Source organism: Lontra canadensis, unplaced genomic scaffold, assembly GCF_010015895.1.
Source record: "Lontra canadensis isolate GAN:19392208 unplaced genomic scaffold, GSC_riverotter_1.0 scaffold206, whole genome shotgun sequence".
In the NCBI taxonomy this organism is placed as follows: domain Eukaryota; kingdom Metazoa; phylum Chordata; class Mammalia; order Carnivora; family Mustelidae; genus Lontra; species Lontra canadensis.
In genome coordinates this window covers 1,576,583-1,594,360 of record NW_022631200.1, presented here as the reverse complement: position 1 = coordinate 1,594,360, position 17,778 = coordinate 1,576,583, and the positions used below count along the sequence as shown (strand labels likewise).

At 65.3% G+C, this 17,778-nt stretch overlaps 3 protein-coding genes across 3 annotated transcripts in view; 1 reads left to right on the top strand and 2 right to left on the bottom strand.

The window, feature by feature from the left end:
* Nucleotides 1–654: 654 nt before the first annotated feature.
* Nucleotides 655–13,831, top strand: CNOT3 (CCR4-NOT transcription complex subunit 3). Its single transcript, XM_032848617.1, is given in 19 exon segments — nucleotides 655–907; nucleotides 4,491–4,565; nucleotides 4,681–4,748; nucleotides 4,993–5,067; nucleotides 5,181–5,270; nucleotides 5,418–5,546; nucleotides 5,648–5,743; nucleotides 6,752–6,971; nucleotides 7,066–7,199; nucleotides 7,487–7,543; nucleotides 8,142–8,225; nucleotides 8,227–8,524; nucleotides 8,602–8,725; nucleotides 9,252–9,450; nucleotides 10,769–10,868; nucleotides 10,963–11,161; nucleotides 11,427–11,559; nucleotides 12,205–12,330; nucleotides 13,483–13,831. Coding segments are annotated over 18 exon segments (2,256 nt in total). The 5' UTR covers nucleotides 655–907; nucleotides 4,491–4,540; the 3' UTR covers nucleotides 13,582–13,831.
* Nucleotides 13,413–17,006, bottom strand: LENG1 (leukocyte receptor cluster member 1). The gene is made up of 4 exons (XM_032848664.1): nucleotides 16,586–17,006; nucleotides 15,493–15,672; nucleotides 14,640–14,902; nucleotides 13,413–14,081 (listed from the first exon to the last, which is right to left on the bottom strand). Exons 1-4 carry the CDS (start codon nucleotides 16,715–16,717, stop codon nucleotides 13,808–13,810), a joined length of 849 nt encoding a protein of 282 aa, XP_032704555.1. The 5' UTR covers nucleotides 16,718–17,006; the 3' UTR covers nucleotides 13,413–13,807.
* A 111-nt stretch (nucleotides 17,007–17,117) lies between these two features.
* Nucleotides 17,118–17,778, bottom strand: part of TMC4 (transmembrane channel like 4) — an 11,174-nt gene continuing 10,513 nt past the window's right edge. Inside the window, exons 14-15 of the mRNA XM_032848619.1 lie at nucleotides 17,439–17,517; nucleotides 17,118–17,341 (exon numbers count right to left, since the gene is read on the bottom strand). Of these exons, the coding sequence (XP_032704510.1) occupies nucleotides 17,273–17,341; nucleotides 17,439–17,517 (148 nt within the window). The 3' untranslated portion in view covers nucleotides 17,118–17,272. The remainder of the gene's footprint in view (nucleotides 17,342–17,438; nucleotides 17,518–17,778) is intronic.

Below are 17,778 nucleotides of genomic sequence, written 5' to 3'. Positions count from 1 at the left end.
GGTTGCCCTCTACACCGGCCAGGGGGAATGGCAGCAGCAGGGCCACCGAGGGGACCGCTTCCCTCCGGGGGGCCCCAGAGCGGCTTTGATTGGCAGGCGACCTCCGCTCGGCCCCCGCCCGGAAGGCACTTGTCTGAAGCTCATTAGGTGTGCGGCCTTTCACGCCCACGCGCCATGCCTTCCTCCGCTTTCCCCACCCACTTCCGAACCCAACCAATGGCTTCAGGGCAGAATATCCTCTCACAACCAATTACAAACGGCTCTAAACTGGACGAACGTCTTCCCGCCCCTGATCAGCCTAGCTCCTCCCCCCGGCCAATTGGTTTAGGAGAAGGGGGCGGGTGTATCCAATCAGCACGACAGTGGCCTCTTGATTGACGCACAGGCCCTCGCGCTGGCGTGTTGTGCCCTGAGGCGGGGAGGAGGAGGAGCGGGGGAGAAAACCTGAGCCAATCCTAGCAGCCTGCGCGGGAGGCCAATCGAACGCCGCGCCTTGGAGCGATTGCCCAATCGGCGAGAGGAGGCCGGCTGCATCCCTGCCAAGGACCAATAGGGAGCGTCCGAGGGGCAAGAGCGACAGGCCGCAGGAGCAATCACAGGCCTATATTCGGGTCTCGGGGGCGGGTCGGCGCCAGAGACGAGAAGAGAGGAGGGGAGGCCTCCTCCGCCGCCGCCATCTTGGACCGGGCCCGGTCAGCTTCCGCGGAGCCATCGGCAGACGCCGCGGCCTCCCTTGAGCCCCGACCCCGTCGTCAGAACAACCCCGGGCTCACTTCCCCCCACCCCACTTCCGCTTCGCGCCGCTATCGCGATAGCGCCCGGGCCCGGGGCGCGAGAAAAAGGCGGCGGGCGCTCGCCTCCCCCGCCTGTCGCGATACGCTCCTCAGCGGCGGCGCCAGCTCCTGTGGTGAGAGCGTCAGGCTCGACTGGGCCGGATCCCTTCCCCTCCTCCCCCGGCGCCACCGCCGCCTGTCGCGACATGGCCGCCCCCGGCCCCCCGGCCCCGGCCCCCGGTGCGGGCTCCCGGCAGGGGCGGCCGCGGCGCCCGCCGCCGGCCTCCCCCGCGCCCCCGCGCCCTCCTCCGCGCCCCGCGGCCGCGCCGGGGGTCCCCTCTCGCGGGGGTGCTGGCGCGCGGGGCCGCTCCTCTCCGCGTCGGTGCGGGCGGCCGGACGGCAGCCCCCCGTGGGCGCCGGGCCCGCAGGCGGGGCAGGCGTCTCCGTCCCCCCACCTGCCCCGCGGCCGGGCCCCCTGCACGGCCCGCCGGCCTCCGCCAAAGTTTGCCCTGCAGCGGAAAGTCGGGGCCCGGGGCGCTGCGCCTGCGGGGCGGGCAGGGGAGCGGGCCCGCCTCGGGACGCGGGCTGCCCCTCTGCCGGGCCGGGTGATGTCACTCCCACTTCACGAGCGCTGTGCCGGGCGCAGGGCCCCCCCGTGGCGCCGCTGCCCGCTCCGTGCAGCAGCCGAGGTCCGCCGTGGGCCGTGCAAGCACCCCTGCCTCCCCCAGACGCCGCCCCTGCCCGTGGGTGTGGGCGTGCTGGCGCCTCCCCCCGCTGCCCGCGCGCGCCCCGGGTCACGCCGGCGCTTGCCCGGGGTCCGGGGCTCACGCGTCGCCCCTCGCACGCAGTTGGAACCCGGGGAGCTAAGGCCTGGCCCTGGGATGTGCGGACTGTTGGCTGGGGTGCGCCTTCTGCTCCGCGGTTGCCTCCCCCGGGCGCAGGGTCCTGCCCTTGGCGGTGCCCAGGCTGACGCTTCTGCTCTCTTGCGCGGTCCCCCTGCGTGGCTCTAGGGCTTCTGCCCTCCCAGCCCAAGGGGTGCCCGAGATTTCACGGAGACACGTCGCTGCTGTGCCTCTGCTGTAGTCTTTCCCAGCTGGGGTTCCCAGACCCCCGCCCCTGGCTGTTGGGCCTCCCAGTGGGGGGACACAGCTGCCTGCACCCCAGGCCCGAAACACTTCCCTCTCCCAGAGTCCCGGGGCTCTGTGGGGCGGCAGCAGCAGCCTCCTGGTTTCGGACTGCCTGCCGGCCCTCCTGCCCCGGAGCAAGGCCTCTTCCCGGGCGGCGTGACAGCCCCCAGGGTTAGGACCACCTGGTGCTGGGTCCCAGGCCTGAGCCTTCTACCTTCCTGCCCTAGTGTCCTCCGGTCTCCGACTGCGCCCTCTGCCCTCAGCCAAGGTTTCGGGGGTGTGCATTCGTCTGGGCCCCTCACTGAAACGGCTCTTGGCTGGTGTGGGTCTGGCCCACTGATCACCCTCCCTGACCTAGAACGGGCTCCTTGAGGGACGAGACCTGGTGAAGCCTCCTGGGCCAGGGTTCCCCGGTTCCTCAGTTCTGTGAGACCCCATGCCGTGAGCGAGCAGGCTCTGGGATGCCCCCGTCTCAGGGTGAGCCTACTGTGGTTACTTCCCCTGGGAGATCTTGGTGGACCCCCGTAGGAGCAGTGGGGGCCCCCAGCCCCGTAAGAACAGGGCTTTTCTGTGCTTGTACGTTCACTTCAAGGCTCAAGCTCCACGTTTCTCCCTGGTCCTTTGCTAGGGGTGGGGGGGTCTTTCTTTAGAGCAAGGGGCTGTTGCCTCTGTGACGAAGGCTGCTGTCCACTGCAGCGCCCAGCTGGGCCCAGGATGCCTCCTGCAGATCCCGTGCTGTCCTCTCTGGGCCTGAGCTGCTCCCCGCTCCGAGGGTCCGAAACCTCACCTCCCTGGGCTGGGGCTCTTGTTCCCCTGGCCCCGTGCTTCTGACTCCATGAGGGCTTGTTGCTGCCTCCGCTGTTCCCTTCTTGGGGGCATCACCTCCACTGAGCCAGGTGACCCGACCCCTCCACCTGGCGTGCCGAGGGCTGTAAACTAGGCGTCCTCGTCTCTGGGCTGGAGGCAGGCAGTGCAAGGTCCCGTGTCACATCCCTGTACCTACTTCGGGGCAGTAAGAGGCATTTCTGTGTTGGGGTCCTGGCCCTTTCCCGGGTTCCCAGGTCAAAGGCCCTTCCCCCACTTCGGTTCGCATCCCCTCTGGGCCACTGGCTGCCTCTCCTTCCCGAAGCTGGGCTCTTCCTTGTGTAGGGATGGGGCCCCACCTCGGTGTGTCAGCGGGCCCTGGGCCGGGGTGTAGCCATTGTCTCGGTCGGCCCTCGGTGGAGATTTGTGCCTCCGGTGTCCTAGCCTGTCCCCACCATCCAGAATGGGCTCCTGGGGAGGGGCTGGTACACACAGCTTTAGGGCTTGTCCTCCTCGAGCGTGGTCGTTGGCTGTCCCGTCGGTAGTTGCTAGCCCCTGCAGTGAAGTAAGCGAAGAAAACACGAAAAGGTCCACTGTTTGGTGCGAGCCACGTCTTCAGCGTTCAGGGGCACATCTCGCCCGGATGTGGAGCGTCTCTGTTGCTGCAGAAAGTGTCTTCGGACGGGGCTGTTCTTGTGCGTGGGGACCCTCTCGGTGTGGCCTCCCTTTGGGTTGAGGCTCTTAGTCCTCAAAGCTGCCCTGCGGCACCCTGCCCTGGGCCCCTCTCAGGGAGCTGCGCTTCTCAGGAGAGGCCCCTCGGTGGGGGGGGTGACCTTGGGCAGTGCACGAGTCCCCTTGGCCTAACCCCTGTGCAAGTCTCCTGCATCCCCCCCGCATCTTGATATCAGACCCGAAGTTGTGGCTTCTCCCTGGGCCGGAGCTCCTGGTTTCCTCTGGGCTGCGTGTACTTTCAGGGTGGAGACGCCCCGCTCTCTAAGTACTTACTGGGCACATGTCCTGATGGTTTACGTTTCCCCGCTTCTGTGTCCCCATCGCATCTGATCGGTGTCTCCTTCGTGCGCACAGACGGCGCTCTCACAGCTGAGGTCCCCTTTCACTCTCCTGGTCCTCTCTGGGGTGACGCCTTCTGCCCCCATACCTCTGTTTCTTCGGGTTGGGTTGTCCCGCGTGTTTGAGCGACTCTGCTGTGGAATAAATTTGGTGGTGTACGGCCCTCTTCGGCTTGGGACCGAGCCCTGACACGGTGGGTGTGTTTAGCTCTTCCTGATTTCAGGCCCTTCCCGTCTCCCCTCGCTCCCACTCCGTCTCCTACAGTTCTTAAACACAGACAGCGTCTGGCTCTTCTTCCCGCAAACCCTTCGTCTTCTGAGCTGAGGGGTCCCTTCTCCGGCGTTGGGATTCTAGTCACCTGTGTGCCCTGGCCCACTGTGGGCCTTCCTCCGCTGCACCCAGCCGTGGGCTGCTTGGCCGCTTCCTGCCCTAAATCATCTAGAGCGTCATCTGCGAGAAGGTGTGCCACGCTCTAGGAATTTCTCAGTTCCTGGGAAAAAGTACATCTGGTTCCTTGTTCCAGCAAACTTCCAGAGAACTCAGCCCCTGTGCTGGGCTGTCGGGGCAGCACAAGTCAGCTCGGCCTCGTCTCTGTCGTCAGATAGTAAACGCGTCTTCCCTTTACCGTGCCACGTAGCCTCCCGCCCAGCCTCGTTCTCGTCTCTGTGTCCGCACCAGCCGGGGAGTCAACACGCGCCTTCTTCTCTCTCCGCAGCGTCCGTCTCCGGGAGAGTATGCGGAGCCCGCGTCCGTAGGGCAGGGAAGATGGCGGACAAGCGCAAACTCCAAGGTACTGGTCTCCTCGCCCGCGGCCTGCGTAGCCACATGCTCACTGTCCTCAGAGGCCCTCCGCGATGCCTGCTGCCCTGGCAGGGTGCTCACAGCCTTCTCTCGCCCCCGGCCAGGTGAGATTGATCGCTGCCTCAAGAAGGTGTCCGAGGGCGTGGAGCAGTTTGAAGATATCTGGCAGAAGGTACAGGGCACGGGACCCTAAAGATCTGGGTCTCCGGGGCGGAGAGCACAGGACGAGGTTCAGGTCTGTGGGTGCAGGCCAGGGAGAGGGGTGGTGGGTCCAGGTGCTGAGGACCTAAGCAGCAGCTCGGAGATGGACTGGGGTGGGGGGGGTGTCCCCAGCCCCAGGAGACAAGTTGTACCACTGGAGCGGGCACGAGGGCCCCAGGTCCCACGCTGACTCCTGGGCTCTCTTCATCCCTCAGCTCCACAATGCAGCCAACGCGAACCAGAAAGAAAAGTATGAGGCTGACCTAAAGAAGGAGATTAAGAAGCTCCAAGTGAGGGGACTAGCCTGGATTCCGGTGTCCCGAGGGCGGAGGGAGGAGGGCTGGCGGCCTGCGTGCCCGGGTCCTGAGGCGGTGGAACTGTCTCGCTTTTCCTCCACCTGCAGCGGCTGAGGGACCAGATCAAGACATGGGTAGCGTCCAACGAGATCAAGGACAAGAGGCAGCTCATAGACAACCGCAAGCTCATTGAGACGGTAGGAGCCCAGAGCCTGGAGCCTGAGAGGTGGGAGGAGGCTGATTCCTGGGTCCCCAGAAGGCCCTCGAAGAGGAAGGTTTCTCCGGCCCGGGGGGAGGGGAAGAGGCAGCGGGCTGAGACCTCCTGCCACCTGTGCCGTCCACAGCAAATGGAACGGTTCAAAGTTGTGGAGCGAGAGACCAAGACTAAAGCCTACAGCAAAGAGGGCCTGGGTCTGGCTCAGAAGGTGGACCCTGCGCAGAAGGAGAAGGAGGAGGTTGGCCAGTGGCTCACGGTGAGTCAGGGAAGAGAAGAGGAGGGGACCTCTGGGCCCCAATCCCGGGCATCCGTGGGGACGGCTGGCTGACCACCTGCCTTTGCTCGCCCTCTCCCTAGAACACCATCGACACCCTGAACATGCAGGTGGACCAGTTTGAGAGCGAAGTGGAGTCGCTGTCCGTGCAGACACGCAAGAAGAAGGGGGACAAGGATGTGAGTGGGGGACCCTGCGCCCGGGGGAAAGAGACGGGCTGTGGCGAGTCGGGGGGTTAGCGGCCACTGGGGGTGACCCGTGTTGGGGAACCAGCCTTGGGTCCAGCTTCGGTAAGCAGTGGCACCCTGGAAAGGAGGAGCAGTTTGGGGTAACATGCTGGGTTCTGCCGGGGTCGCTGATGTGGCAAGAGCGGTCGGCCGCACGGGGTGGGGAGGTCTGAGGGCTGAAGTAGTGGCATCCTAGCTCTGAGAAGGCCCAGGTCCTGAGGCGGCAGGGAGAGACGAGGCTCGTCTGCGCTGAGAAGAGCAGGCTTGGGGCAAAGCCAGCTCCAGGGGCCCAGATGCCCAAACTCCAGGGTCGTAGGGTGTGGGTTCAGGGGGATGCAGAGCACATGTACTCGTTGGCACAGGAAACAGGGAACGGAGAGCTGGGTCCAGGGTGCGGGGCAGTGGGAAATGAGCCCGGTTTGGGGGTCTGAGCCTCTGAGGGGTTTGGGAAGCCGGAGCCCGGAGGAGAGATGGAATAGGTCGCTGTGGAGGGGCGGATTTACAACGGAGGCCTTGGCCGGGGCTGGGGCCTGGAGAGCCCAGGAGCTAAGCGGCTGAGTGTGTGTCCCTCAGGGCGTGTGCGCAGGGTGGGCTGTGTGCGGACAGAGATGCCGGCTCCCTGCAAAGGGGCGTCATCGCTGTCGCGGTTAGAGCAGATGGGGGTGCGTGGGCTGCAGTTTCGAGGTGCAGGCTCTTGGGGGCTGCAGGGGGCCGTGGGGTAGGAGCACAAGGCTTTCTGGTCTGGGGGGAGTTTCCCAGGGTGTCCGGGTGGGAGCTGGGGATCCTTGAGCGGCTGGGGTGGGGCACAGACTGACTCCACACTGCCCACGGCAGGAGGGGCCGGAGTGGAGCCTCTGGGTCTCTGCGGGGGTCGGGGACTGAGGACAGGTTCTGTGGAGGCAGGAGGGGCCCGGCCAGGCGCCCTGCAGCCCCTGAGCCTGGCCCTGGGCTCGCCAGCAGAAGCAGGACCGGATCGAGGGCCTGAAGCGGCACATCGAGAAGCACCGCTACCACGTCCGCATGCTGGAGACCATCCTGCGCATGCTGGACAACGACTCCATCCTCGTGGACGCCATCCGCAAGATCAAGGATGACGTGGAGTACTACGTCGACTCGTCCCAGGACCCCGACTTCGAGGAGAACGAGTTCCTCTACGACGACCTGGACCTCGAGGACATTCGTGAGGCCCAGGGCTGGCCTGCGGGCGTGGGGCAGTGAGGGCCCGGTTGGGGGTTGTCCCAGCCTGTCGAGCCTGCCTCTCCCTGCCCCCACAGCACAGGCGCTGGTCGCCACCTCCCCCCCCAGCCACAGTCACATGGAGGATGAGATCTTCAACCAGTCCAGCAGCACACCCACCTCTACGACCTCCAGCTCTCCCATCCCGCCCAGCCCGGCCAACTGTACCACGGTGAGGAGGTGACCCAAGGGGGACCTGAGGGAACTGAGCGAGTGGGGGCTCGGTGTCCTGGCTGTGGGCCCCGAGGGTGGGTCCCGGTGTGCGGCACGGGCAGGGCATCGAGGGTTGGAGTCCCTAAGGAGAGCAGGCCCCAGGCTGTGGGAGGCTGGCGGGGTGCTGGCTCCCCGGTGAGGCTCGGGACACAGGCCCCACAGCGGTCCAGGGGGCATCAGAGGTGGGCCTCTCTGCCGGGGCCCTCGCGCTCACACCGGTTTCGCACGGCACCTCTCCCATCTCAGGAAAACTCAGAAGATGACAAGAAAAGGGGACGCTCGACGGATAGCGAAGTCAGCCAGGTGGGTGTGATCTCCCAGGGCAGGGGCATGTCCTTGAACCAGGGTGCCACGGAGTGGCCTGCTGGGAGGGTCTGAGGGGAAGGGGGGGCTTCAGGACCCGGGGTGTGCAGCGAGGGCTGGGCCGTGGGCCGCCGGGCAGTGCTGGGCGGCGGGCGTGTCCCTGCTGCCTTCTGGGGACTGGTCAGCAGCGGCCCTTCCAGTTACTTCTGTGAGCCTTTCAGTGACCCTCAGAGCCACGGCCCGTTTCAGGCTGCTTTTCCTTCTCTCGGACTGTTAGCTGCTTCCAGCTGATCTTCCCTTGAGGACGTAGCTGCTGTCCTGACGTCTGGGGTGGGGGGGTCTCCCCTGTGGGCTGCCATGGGGAGGTGTCCACGCAGGATGTGGGAAGCTGGGTGTGGGCGGGAATGCGTGTGAGTGGTTTAGGTGTCAAGGTGGTGATTGAAGCTTTGAGGGTAAGGTCAAGGGGAGGGGACAGCTAGGGGCAGCCGGGCACTGCAAGGATGGTGGAGCCCCGCTTGGGGCAGTGGGGCATGTGCAGGGGGCGCTCAGCGGACCCGCTGGCCCAGTGGGGCCTGACCCTTTTCTCTCCCACCTGCAGTCTCCAGCCAAAAATGGCTGTAAGCCTGTCCACAGCAGCCAGCACCCTCAGTCCCCGGCTGTGCCGCCCAGCTACCCACCTGGCCCCCCCGCCCGCCGCCTCCGCCCTGAGCACTGCCCCCGGCAACAATGGGGCCTCCACCCCAGCAGCGCCGGCGAGTGCCCTGGGCCCCAAGGCCAGCCCGGCTCCCAGCCACGGGTCAGGCACCCCTGCCCCCTACGCCCAGGCTGTGGCCCCACCAGCCCCTAGTGGGTCCAGCACCACCCAGCCCCGGCCCCCCAGCGTCCAGCCTGGTGGGGGAGGGGGCGGTGGCGGAGGGGGCGGCGGCGGCGGCAGTAACAGCAGTGGAGGCGGAGGCGCTGGCAAGCAGAACGGCGCCACCAGTAAGCAGGGGGGCTGTGGGGGGGCAGGGTGGGTCCTGCTGTGGTCAGCCCGTTCTCATGGCTGTTCCTGCCCCCAGGTTACAGCTCAGTGGTGGCGGACAGCCCAGCAGAGGTGGCTCTCAGCAGCAGTGGGGGCGGCAGCGCCAGTAGCCAGGCTCTGGGCCCCCCGTCGGGCCCCCACAACCCACCTCCCAGCACCTCGTGAGTGTCTGCCCCCGACTTTGCCAGGCCTTCGCCGACCTGGTCAGGCGTCCTGTCCCCACTTCTTTCCTCCCAGGACATAGTATCCGTCAGTCCCTTAGCTTGATCCTTCGGAAGGTTTTAAAACATTTCTCGGGCAATCGGGATTGTTCTTAGAGTCCCCTCACGTCCCCTCACGTCCCCTTTCCAGAGCCTGCCCTAGACCCACCTGACTCCCCTCCAAAAGCTGCTAGTCCAGTTCTCAGGTCAGACTTTCGAGAGGGTCCCCGTTTCTCAGAAGATCGCCCCCAGAAAGACTGACGTCCGAAGGACATAGGGAAGACCTTCTTCCGGGGTCTGCCCGAACACCAGGCTCTGGGTGGGCCACCTCACAGGGGGCATCTGCCTGAGGCGACCCACGCTGTGGGTGGAACACTGACCTCTCCCTCGGCCCCGTCCCGAGACCGTGGCAGAGGTCTGACTCGGCCCCCACTCGCCAAGGCCTCCCGTTCTCTCTCTGAGCCCTCTCCTCCTCCCTCCTTCCCAGGAAAGAACCCAGTGCGGCAGCCTCAGCGGGGGCTGGGGGTGTGGCTCCAGGCTCAGGGAACAACACAGGGGGACCCAGCCTCCTGGTGCCACTTCCTGTGAACCCTCCCAGCTCCCCGACACCCAGCTTCAGCGAGGCCAAGGCAGCCGGCGCCCTGCTCAACGGGCCTCCGCAGTTCAGCACCGCCCCGGAGATCAAGGTGGGCCGCAGGCTTCCCCACACGTGTGCTGTCCCCTTCCTCCGGGTCTGCCGGTCACCCCCACCCCTGCACCCTCGCCTGGTCCCCAGGCTCCGGCACCATCCTGCGCTCTGCAGCTGTCTCCCATGCTCTGGCTCCCCACCGTTCTCTCTGTCCCTGTGTCCCCTTGCTCCGGCACACACCCCACCTTCCGGCTCACCGCCCTCCTTTTCCCTTCACTGCGTCCACTCTGGGCCATGCTTCGTGCTGGTTGAGCACACCCAGGTCCCACCTCCTCTACAGGAAGCCGACCAGGACTGCACGGGGCTGGGGGCAGCGGGTGCTGTGGACCCGCAGAGGTGGCTTGGACTTGGGGCGATGGCCCAGCAAGGCCTTGGCGAGGAGACCTAAGCTGGGAGCGGTGGGGGTCCCAGGGTCAGGAAGGGCTGAGGGAGGAAGGGGTGGTTCTCTTGTCTCTCGTGCCGGGGTTGCAGGAGGGCCGCCGCTGGAGAGGAGGAGAACACTGGGGCAAGGCTCCGCAGACAGGCGGTGGGGGCACAGGCAGGCTGCAGGGCTGCGAGGGTGGTCGGGTGTCCTGGGGAGGCAGTGGGGTCCTGCCAGAGTCCGAAAGGGGAGCAGGACGTGGGACTGACTTTCTAGGCCTGTGTTTAACCTTAGCTCCGCCGTGTCAGAGTCTGGGCCCCCGTCCTGCATGGCGTTCCCTCCGGGCAAAGCAGGTGCTCCCAGTTGCACCTCTGGTATGACAGGACACAAGCCCTGGGGACGGTGCGGGCTCCAGAGTAAGCACGCAGTTCAGAGGTACCACAGGAAATTGCGTGTCTCTGAGGAAGAGGGGTCTGCTGGCTTGTGAGTGGAGAAAGGACAGAGAAGGATGGGGCTGGACCAGTCCCGCTGGGGCCGCTGAGAAGAGCATGGGGGGCGGGGGCCGTGAGGGTCAGGGTCGTGAGGACGGGGTGATCGGGAGGCAGCACTGCCTGCGGGCCCGCCTGTCCGCCAGCGAGGAGCTGGGACGCCATGGGTGCCAGGAGACTGCCCCACGGCCCTGTGCTAGCTGGACATGGTGGGGGCGGGGTGCACGTGGTGTAGCAGCCTGGGCAGCGGGGTGGGGGTGTGGAGGCCAGTGTTCCCGGACCTGCCGTCGTGGTCCGGCGCGGTAGGGGCCCCAGCAAACAGCCATTCCTCGGATGCTGCGCCTGCCCCCACGTCTGCACCGTCTCCCCGTTAGGTGGGGTGGCAGCGGGGCTCTTCACGCTGGTGGCCTCAGCCCGACGCCCACCGGAGGACGTGGAGCGTGGTGCCAGCGCCCTTCTCTCCACAGGCCCCGGAGCCCCTGAGCTCTCTCAAGTCCATGGCGGAGCGGGCAGCCATCAGCTCCGGCATCGAGGACCCCGTGCCAGCGCTGCACCTGACTGAGCGAGGTGCGGGTCTGGGCGAGGCGGGGGGCGGCTGGAGAGCCGGGGGACGGGCCCCCCACCAGCCTCACCGAAGGGCCTGTCGCCATGCCCCCCGCAGACATCATCCTGAGCAGCACGTCTGCCCCACCGGCCTCCGCGCAGCCGCCCCTGCAGCTGTCGGAGGTGAACATCCCACTGTCCCTGGGCGTGTGTCCGCTGGGGCCTGTGCCCCTCACCAAGGAGCAGCTGTACCAGCAGGCCATGGAGGAGGCCGCCTGGCACCACATGCCTCACCCCTCAGACTCAGAGCGCATCCGGTGAGGCGCTGGGACCCCTGGGCGCGTGGGAGGCGGCCCACGCAGGGACCTGGTCCCCTGGTCCCGGGACACGAGGTCAGGCCGGGCGCTGGACTCGGGGCTGTCCATGAGAGCTGGGGTCCGAGGCACTTGGGGTGGGGGTGACCAGGTGCCGGAGACCTTGCCCCTGAGCAGTGGGGCGCGGGGGGTAGATCGTGGCTCCGATACGGTCCACGGACCACAGGGTCTGTCGGGCACGGCCGCCAACCCTCCTGTCCCTCCACAGGCAGTACCTCCCCCGGAACCCCTGCCCGACGCCCCCCTACCACCACCAGATGCCACCCCCACACTCGGACACCGTGGAGTTCTACCAGCGCCTGTCAACGGAGACGCTCTTCTTCATCTTCTACTATCTGGAGGTACAGCAGGGCCCCCGGGGCAGCCTCGGGCCCCCCGGCTTCGCCGCCACCGCCGCCGTCCCCCCTCGGGCTGGAGGGGTGAGGTGGGTGCCCCACTGCGGCCACCGGGACCGCACCCCCTCCCCATCCCCCAGTCCTGCCCTCCCTGCCCCCCACTCTCCCGCCAGGCAGACCCGTCCCTGTCCATGCTTCAGCAGACACGTCCGTGTTGAGGTCCAGGGCCAGGTCGGTCCACTGCGGGGACTAGGGAGCCCCAGCCCCACTCCGGCCGCCGCGGCTGTGCCCACAGTGTTCATTCCCGTGCAGTCTCGTCAGCCCCTGGAGGCCACTAGGGAACCGTCCCCTCTGCATGACCCCAGGGAGTCGTGACAAGCTCCCCCACCCAGTCCTGCCAGGGGAAGCTTTCCAACTACCCGTCCTCCGCTCTCAGCACGCAGTAGTTTCTCTTCTTCTCGAAGCTGCTCTGAGCGGTTTACACCCGCTGACCAGCAGTGGTAGGTTCCATGCCCCAGCCCCTCTGCAACCGGACTGTCCGGCCCCACCTCAGCCTACGGTGGGCCCCGGGGTCAGCCCTGAGGCCCTGTGCCCCTTGCCCCCACCCGTGTGGGGGCCCCCTGACCCCCGGTTCCACCCTTCCTCCTCCAGGGCACGAAGGCGCAATACCTGGCAGCCAAGGCCCTGAAGAAGCAGTCGTGGCGATTCCACACCAAGTACATGATGTGGTTCCAGAGGCATGAGGAGCCGAAGACCATCACCGACGAGTTTGAGCAGGTGAGGGCCCCTCCCTGTGCCCCGCCCACCCCCTGCCCCCAGCGTGGGCCCTTGGGCCCTGTGCTCCACAGGAGCCCCTGTCATCTCCTCTCCGTGGGCTGCTAGTGGCCCCGTAGCCGCTGGGCCCGCACTGTGCGTGCTGCCTCCCACCTGGGAGCACGAGCCGCTCCCCGACCCCTTCCCCCGTACCCAGCAGAGCTGGGGCTCCGCAGCACACACGAAGGGGGACGCTAATCAGAACCCCCACCTGCTTGCACCCCACTTGGGTTTGAAGCCAGCCCGAGCTGAGTGACCTTGGGCGAGAGGCTTGGACCTGTCTCCCTGTCCTCACATGCAAACACGCCTTCCACATCCCGTGTACAGTTGTTACCAGGACTGAGTTAATGACGTGTAAGTACTTAACAGCGATCGCTCCATGGCCAAGTATCAGGCATCAGGCGTGTATTTCGTTTCCAGTAACTTTGAATCACTATATCCCGCACTGGTCTCTTCCACCAAATATTTGCCCGAGGCCAAGGACTGCACAAAGCCCTGTCCTCCGGGAGCTCGGTCCCCTCCCCTCCTTTCAGCTTCCTTGCAGCATTTCAGACAGTCACGCAGACCTGGCCTCCTTCCCCGTCCTCTCAGCTGTTAACCAGACTCCCTGTCCCGTCCTGGCTCGGGCCCACGCACTCCTCCCAGTGCCCGTCAAGGCCTCCCTTCTTCAGAAATACCACGCCACCACGGCCACCAATAAAACATCTGTCCCAACAGCGTGCCTGGCTGTAGAATGAGCCTATTCCGTTCTCTCGGATGGGGTAACGGCCTCAGGGTCGTGTGAAGACTAAATGCTAGGACCCAGCTCGGCCACCGAGCACCAGCTCTGGCCCTCGCCGCAGCCATCCGAGAGGCCACAGACACTGTAAACGTGCCTGGGGCGGAGACCCAGCTGGGGCCTCTCCGCGCCTCCCCGTTCCCTCTGACGGGGGCAGGAGAGCAGGAACCCTGCCCGAGAAGAGCCTGGTGAGGGTGGAGGGACACGGCCTGTGCATGCAGGGCCCCCGGCCCGGCGCCTGGCACATCCCTGGCCCTGAGCTCTGTCCCCTTTGTCGGTGCAGCCCAGAGCCCCTGCACCTCCTCGCCCACTCACTGACCGCCTTCTCCCCTGGCCAGGGCACCTACATCTACTTTGACTACGAGAAGTGGGGCCAGCGGAAGAAGGAAGGCTTCACCTTTGAGTACCGCTACCTGGAGGACCGGGACCTCCAGTGACACCGGCCCCTTTCTCCATCCTCCCCACCCCCCCGCATGCTGACCCCCCCCCCCTGCCCAGGCGAGGGCCCTGCCCTGGAAGACTGGGGGAGGCCCCAGGCCAGGGGCAGCCCTCTCCCCCAGGAAGCAGCCCCACCCTGGGGGCCCCGGGGGCGAGGGCTGCCCCCTCCTCCCCTCCCCAGTGAGGGACATTTTTTGGTAAACCTATTTTCATTTTGGAAAATATTTATGAATAAATAGTTTTATATGACGGCTGGCAGCTACGGCCTCTCCTCTCCCCCCAGGAGTCAGTAAGCACTTGGGTCTTGCTGGCGGGACGCCGGGCCCACTGGGGGTTGAACTGGGAGTTGTACCGCCTCCGCCGCTCATCGGCCTCCTCTTCAGGCTGGTCCTCCTGGGGGGCTGTGCCCTGGACTCGGGCCAGCAGGGCCTCTGCACGAGCCCGTTCCATTGCTTCCCGCCGAAGACGTTCAGCTCGAAGCTGGTCCAGGGATGGGGGCCTGGGGAGAGGAGTCAGGTCAGGAAGTTCACAGCCCCTGGAACACTCCCCAACCCCCGCCTCGCAGCAGACATTCTGGCCCGTGAGGCCTGGGGGTGGGAAGCTGGCTTCATGCTGCGCACAAGGATCCCATCACCCCCTTTACAGTCAGTGCCTCTCCAGATCCAGAAAGCTCCCTGTTAATCAGCTGAAACAACACACCCAGGCCTCAGTTTCCCCTTCTGTGGACGACCCAACTGTCTACTGAGGGATTTGTCCTGCTGGGGACACAACCTGCTGACCCCATGGCTCTCAAACTCAAAACCCCCTGAGACCTAAAGCTTTCTGGGGTCTAACCACTATTTTGCATGGAAACACCAAAAAAACCTCGAAACGAGGCTAGGTGTCCCCTACCTGCAGTGTCTCCCCAGAAGCCACCAGCCGCTCCGCACCGAACGCTGCCTGGGGATCTCAAGAAAGCAGGCTTGCCGTGTCAGGGTCCCAAAACTGCACGTGGAGAGCGGCCCCTCAGCCGTGCAGCCCCAGTCCTCGAGCCCACAGGCCAGCCCAGCTTGCTTACCCTTCTGGCCGCTGCTTCTCGGGCACCCCCTTCCCCTTCATGCTGCGGCCGCCATCCTCTCCGCTGTGCCGCCGCTTCCTCCGCAAATGCTTCTCCATCTCCCGAAGAGGGTCCAAGCGGTTCTTGATCTTCTCATCTGGACCTGGGCCAGGCTGGGGGGCCCCTCGCCCCGGGGGGAGCTGGTACCAAGGTGGCTGAGTCTGGGCCTCCGCTGCACTCTGGCCCAGGTACGTCAGGATGCCCAGAGCTTTCTCCTGCCTCTCCTGAGGGGAACAGAAACTAGGGAGGTGAGGATGTCCCCTCGGGGAGCCCTCCACTCGACCACAGGACACCTGAGGCTCCTGGACAGGCAGAACCAGCATGAGCCAGCCCAGCCATGTGTTAAGGACAGGTGGGGCTCATGCCCTGGGCAGTAACAAGCATCGGGGAAGGACAGGGTACAGCCGCTTTAGGGTTCGGAGGCAGGCAACTCTGGGGAGATAATGTGAAGACAAACCTGAAAGCAGCTCGCAAAGTAAAGGAGTGAGGCAAGACAAAGGCAAGATCAGGGTTTGGTAGGAATCCCTGAGAGCAGGTGAGGTGATGGACACTGAAAGAGCTCCGTAACTCTCCCCCAACCCCTAGAGGGCCCTGTCCCGTCAAGGGGTCTGTACCTAACAGTCCCATAGCTGGGCGGGGAGGGGGTTCCAGCACCCACTTCCAAGCCTCTTGCAGGCCTGGATGGCAATAACCCACACTCCTGAGTGTGGTGTTCCGTACTGAGCTCATCTCATCACCGCCCCCCCCCCAACTCTATTCCCGTCAGTAACCCCCAGGCTCCACCCAGGACTGACTAGGTGGGGGGCCAGCTTACTTTCTCCAGTCGCTTTTCTTCCTCGTACTCTTTATTGCCTCTGGTCACCCCTTTCCCTTCCTCCAGCAGCTCCCGAAATAGGTCCACAGGGCCAGAACCCAGGGCTCCCGCCTCTGCTGGTTCGAGCTCAGGGAGTGAGCTCCGGTGCCTGGCTTTCTTCCGCAGGAATTCTGTGCGGGCCTGGGAAAAGAAAGTTACAGGCTGAGCACTCAGAACCTGGACGGGACTCCAAGAACTGGGAGACGGGTTCTGAGAGTCCGTCTGAGGGAGCCCCAGTGCTGATGCTGGGGGCTGTAAGGAAGAGTACAAGGACCGGGGAGACAGGGGAAGGCGGCGACACCTGGGCCTGTACGCTGCCGCTGGGTCAACCAGAAGGGTCCCAGGCTCAGGTGACACGATCAAAACAGCTGTGAAAGCAGCCCAAAACGGGGGAGCGGGCGACCGGAACTACGGGTAGGGCTCCCAGTCACCGCCCCGGAGACGACGAGCAATCTCTACTGACAAAAGCGAACTTTAAGAACGCAGACCACCTCCGGGCCGACTGGACAAAGGACTGCAAACTAGAGATTAGCAGTTGCACCGTAAGCCCCGGGGGGACGGCAGGGAGCTCGCCCCACCGTCGTGGCCCTTCGGAAGCCATCCCCGTTCTCTGCACAGGCGGGACATTGCCCCTCCAACCACGAATGGTGCTTGAGGGGCCGCAGGTCAGGCGCTCTGCGAGCATACAGTAGGCGCTCAACAGGGAGGTTGCACAGGCAAACTAAACGGAACCGAGTTTCCTTGAACTGCGCAAGGATTCCTTTTTTTACCAGCCCCTCCTGTGCCAGGCACTCTCGCCTCGCGAACGACGCGAGTGGGGGAAAACCTGGGCAAGGGGGAGGCGCAGGTGGGGCCCCCGCAGCCGGTGAGGGGTTGGCCCGGGGAGATGGGGAGGCGGGGGCCGCGCAGGTGGAGCCCGGCGCTTTCAGCCGCGCCCAGCCCCGCCGGCCTCACGGGACGCAGCGCGCCTGCGCGCCACCCCAGCTTCCGGCCCCTCCCCCACACGCCTGCGCGCTCGGCCCGGGAGTCCCGCCCGACCGCACTCGGGGCTTACCTCCTGCTGAGCAAGCAGCACCCTCCGCTCCCGCTCTTTCTCCTCCTCCCGGGCCTGAGCCTCGTCACGCCGCACGCGGGCCACATTGTCCTTGTTCCGGACGTGCCAACTCTTCTTGGGCAAGATATTCATGGCGTCTCAGCCGTCCGCCGACTGGCAGGCCCGCCTCCGAGTACTTCCTATTGGTGAGAGGATGACCCTCCCTGTGGTTCCTGCCGCAGTCACGGATTGGTCCTGGGCTGACTGCCACGCCCCACCAGTCCGTAGCGACAGCTTATTGGCTGAGATGTCGAATTTGGGGTTGGCGTAGCCTAGCGACCGCCTCTTATCAAGCGGCCGAGCCCAACACGTGTCCCCGCCCCGAAGCTACCGGACGCGGCAGCTGATTGGCTGGCATGCGCGTCCGGTCCTCTCGAGGCTTCTACATTTGATTGGCCTGTGTCCTGCTCTTCACCCGCCCCCCAGCGCGAGCCTCAGGATGCAAGTTACGAGGAGCGCTCTGCAGGCTGAGCTGCCTTTATTGATGCAAGAAGGAGGTTTGCCGGAGAGTGAGGGACTTGGCAGGGTGGGGGAGGTCCAGGACCCCGGAAATCTCCGAATTCCAGGGCTGTGAGGGCTTGGGGTCTTGTCCACTTCTCCCCTCTTAGAGACGACGTGCCGGAGACTTAAAAAGGGAGGCTGGGGAGGTCAGAGAGCCCCTCTGGCCGAGCTCAGGGCCACGGCGCGCTGTGCCAGGAAGACCTTATTCCGCGCCTCCTGAGTAAAGGGTAAAGAGAAGTAGAGGTGAGACAGACCTTCCCCCCTACTTCTTTCCATAACCAGGACCTCTTCCCACGAACCCAGTCTGGCTCACCGTCTCTATCTGGCGTTTGAGCTCAGAGATGAGACGTCCGTAAGAGTTAGCCAAGGCCAAGGTATATGCCATCAGGATGCTAGAGGAGACAAATGGAAGCCAGAACGCTCTTGGAGTATCTTCAAGGTAATGGCTCCTTAGAAACCAGGGATCCGGACCCCCAGCCCCATCTCCCTCAGACCCAGGAGACCCTGGTCCCCCAGCTTCCTCCTCCTCCCTCAGACCCAGGAATCCAGAGCTCCCAGGTCCCTCCTCCTCCCTCAGACCCAGAAGTCCGGACCCCCCAGCTCCCTCCTCCTCCCTCAGACCCAGGAGTCTGCACCCCCCAGCTCCCTCCTCC

What these genes read in the sequence shown, in the direction of transcription:
- LENG1 (XM_032848664.1), bottom strand. Translation starts at nt 16,717, where the DNA reads ATGAATATCTTGCCCAAGAAGAGTTGGCACGTCCGGAACAAGGACAAT. An exon ending in AAGAAAAGCGACTGGAGAAA is followed by an intron (nt 14,903 to 15,492) that starts GTAAGCTGGCCC and finishes TGTTCCCCTCAG; the next exon opens with GAGAGGCAGGAGAAAGCTCT. An exon ending in GAGAAGCAGCGGCCAGAAGG is followed by an intron (nt 14,082 to 14,639) that starts GTAAGCAAGCTG and finishes TCCTCTCCCCAG; the next exon opens with GCCCCCATCCCTGGACCAGC.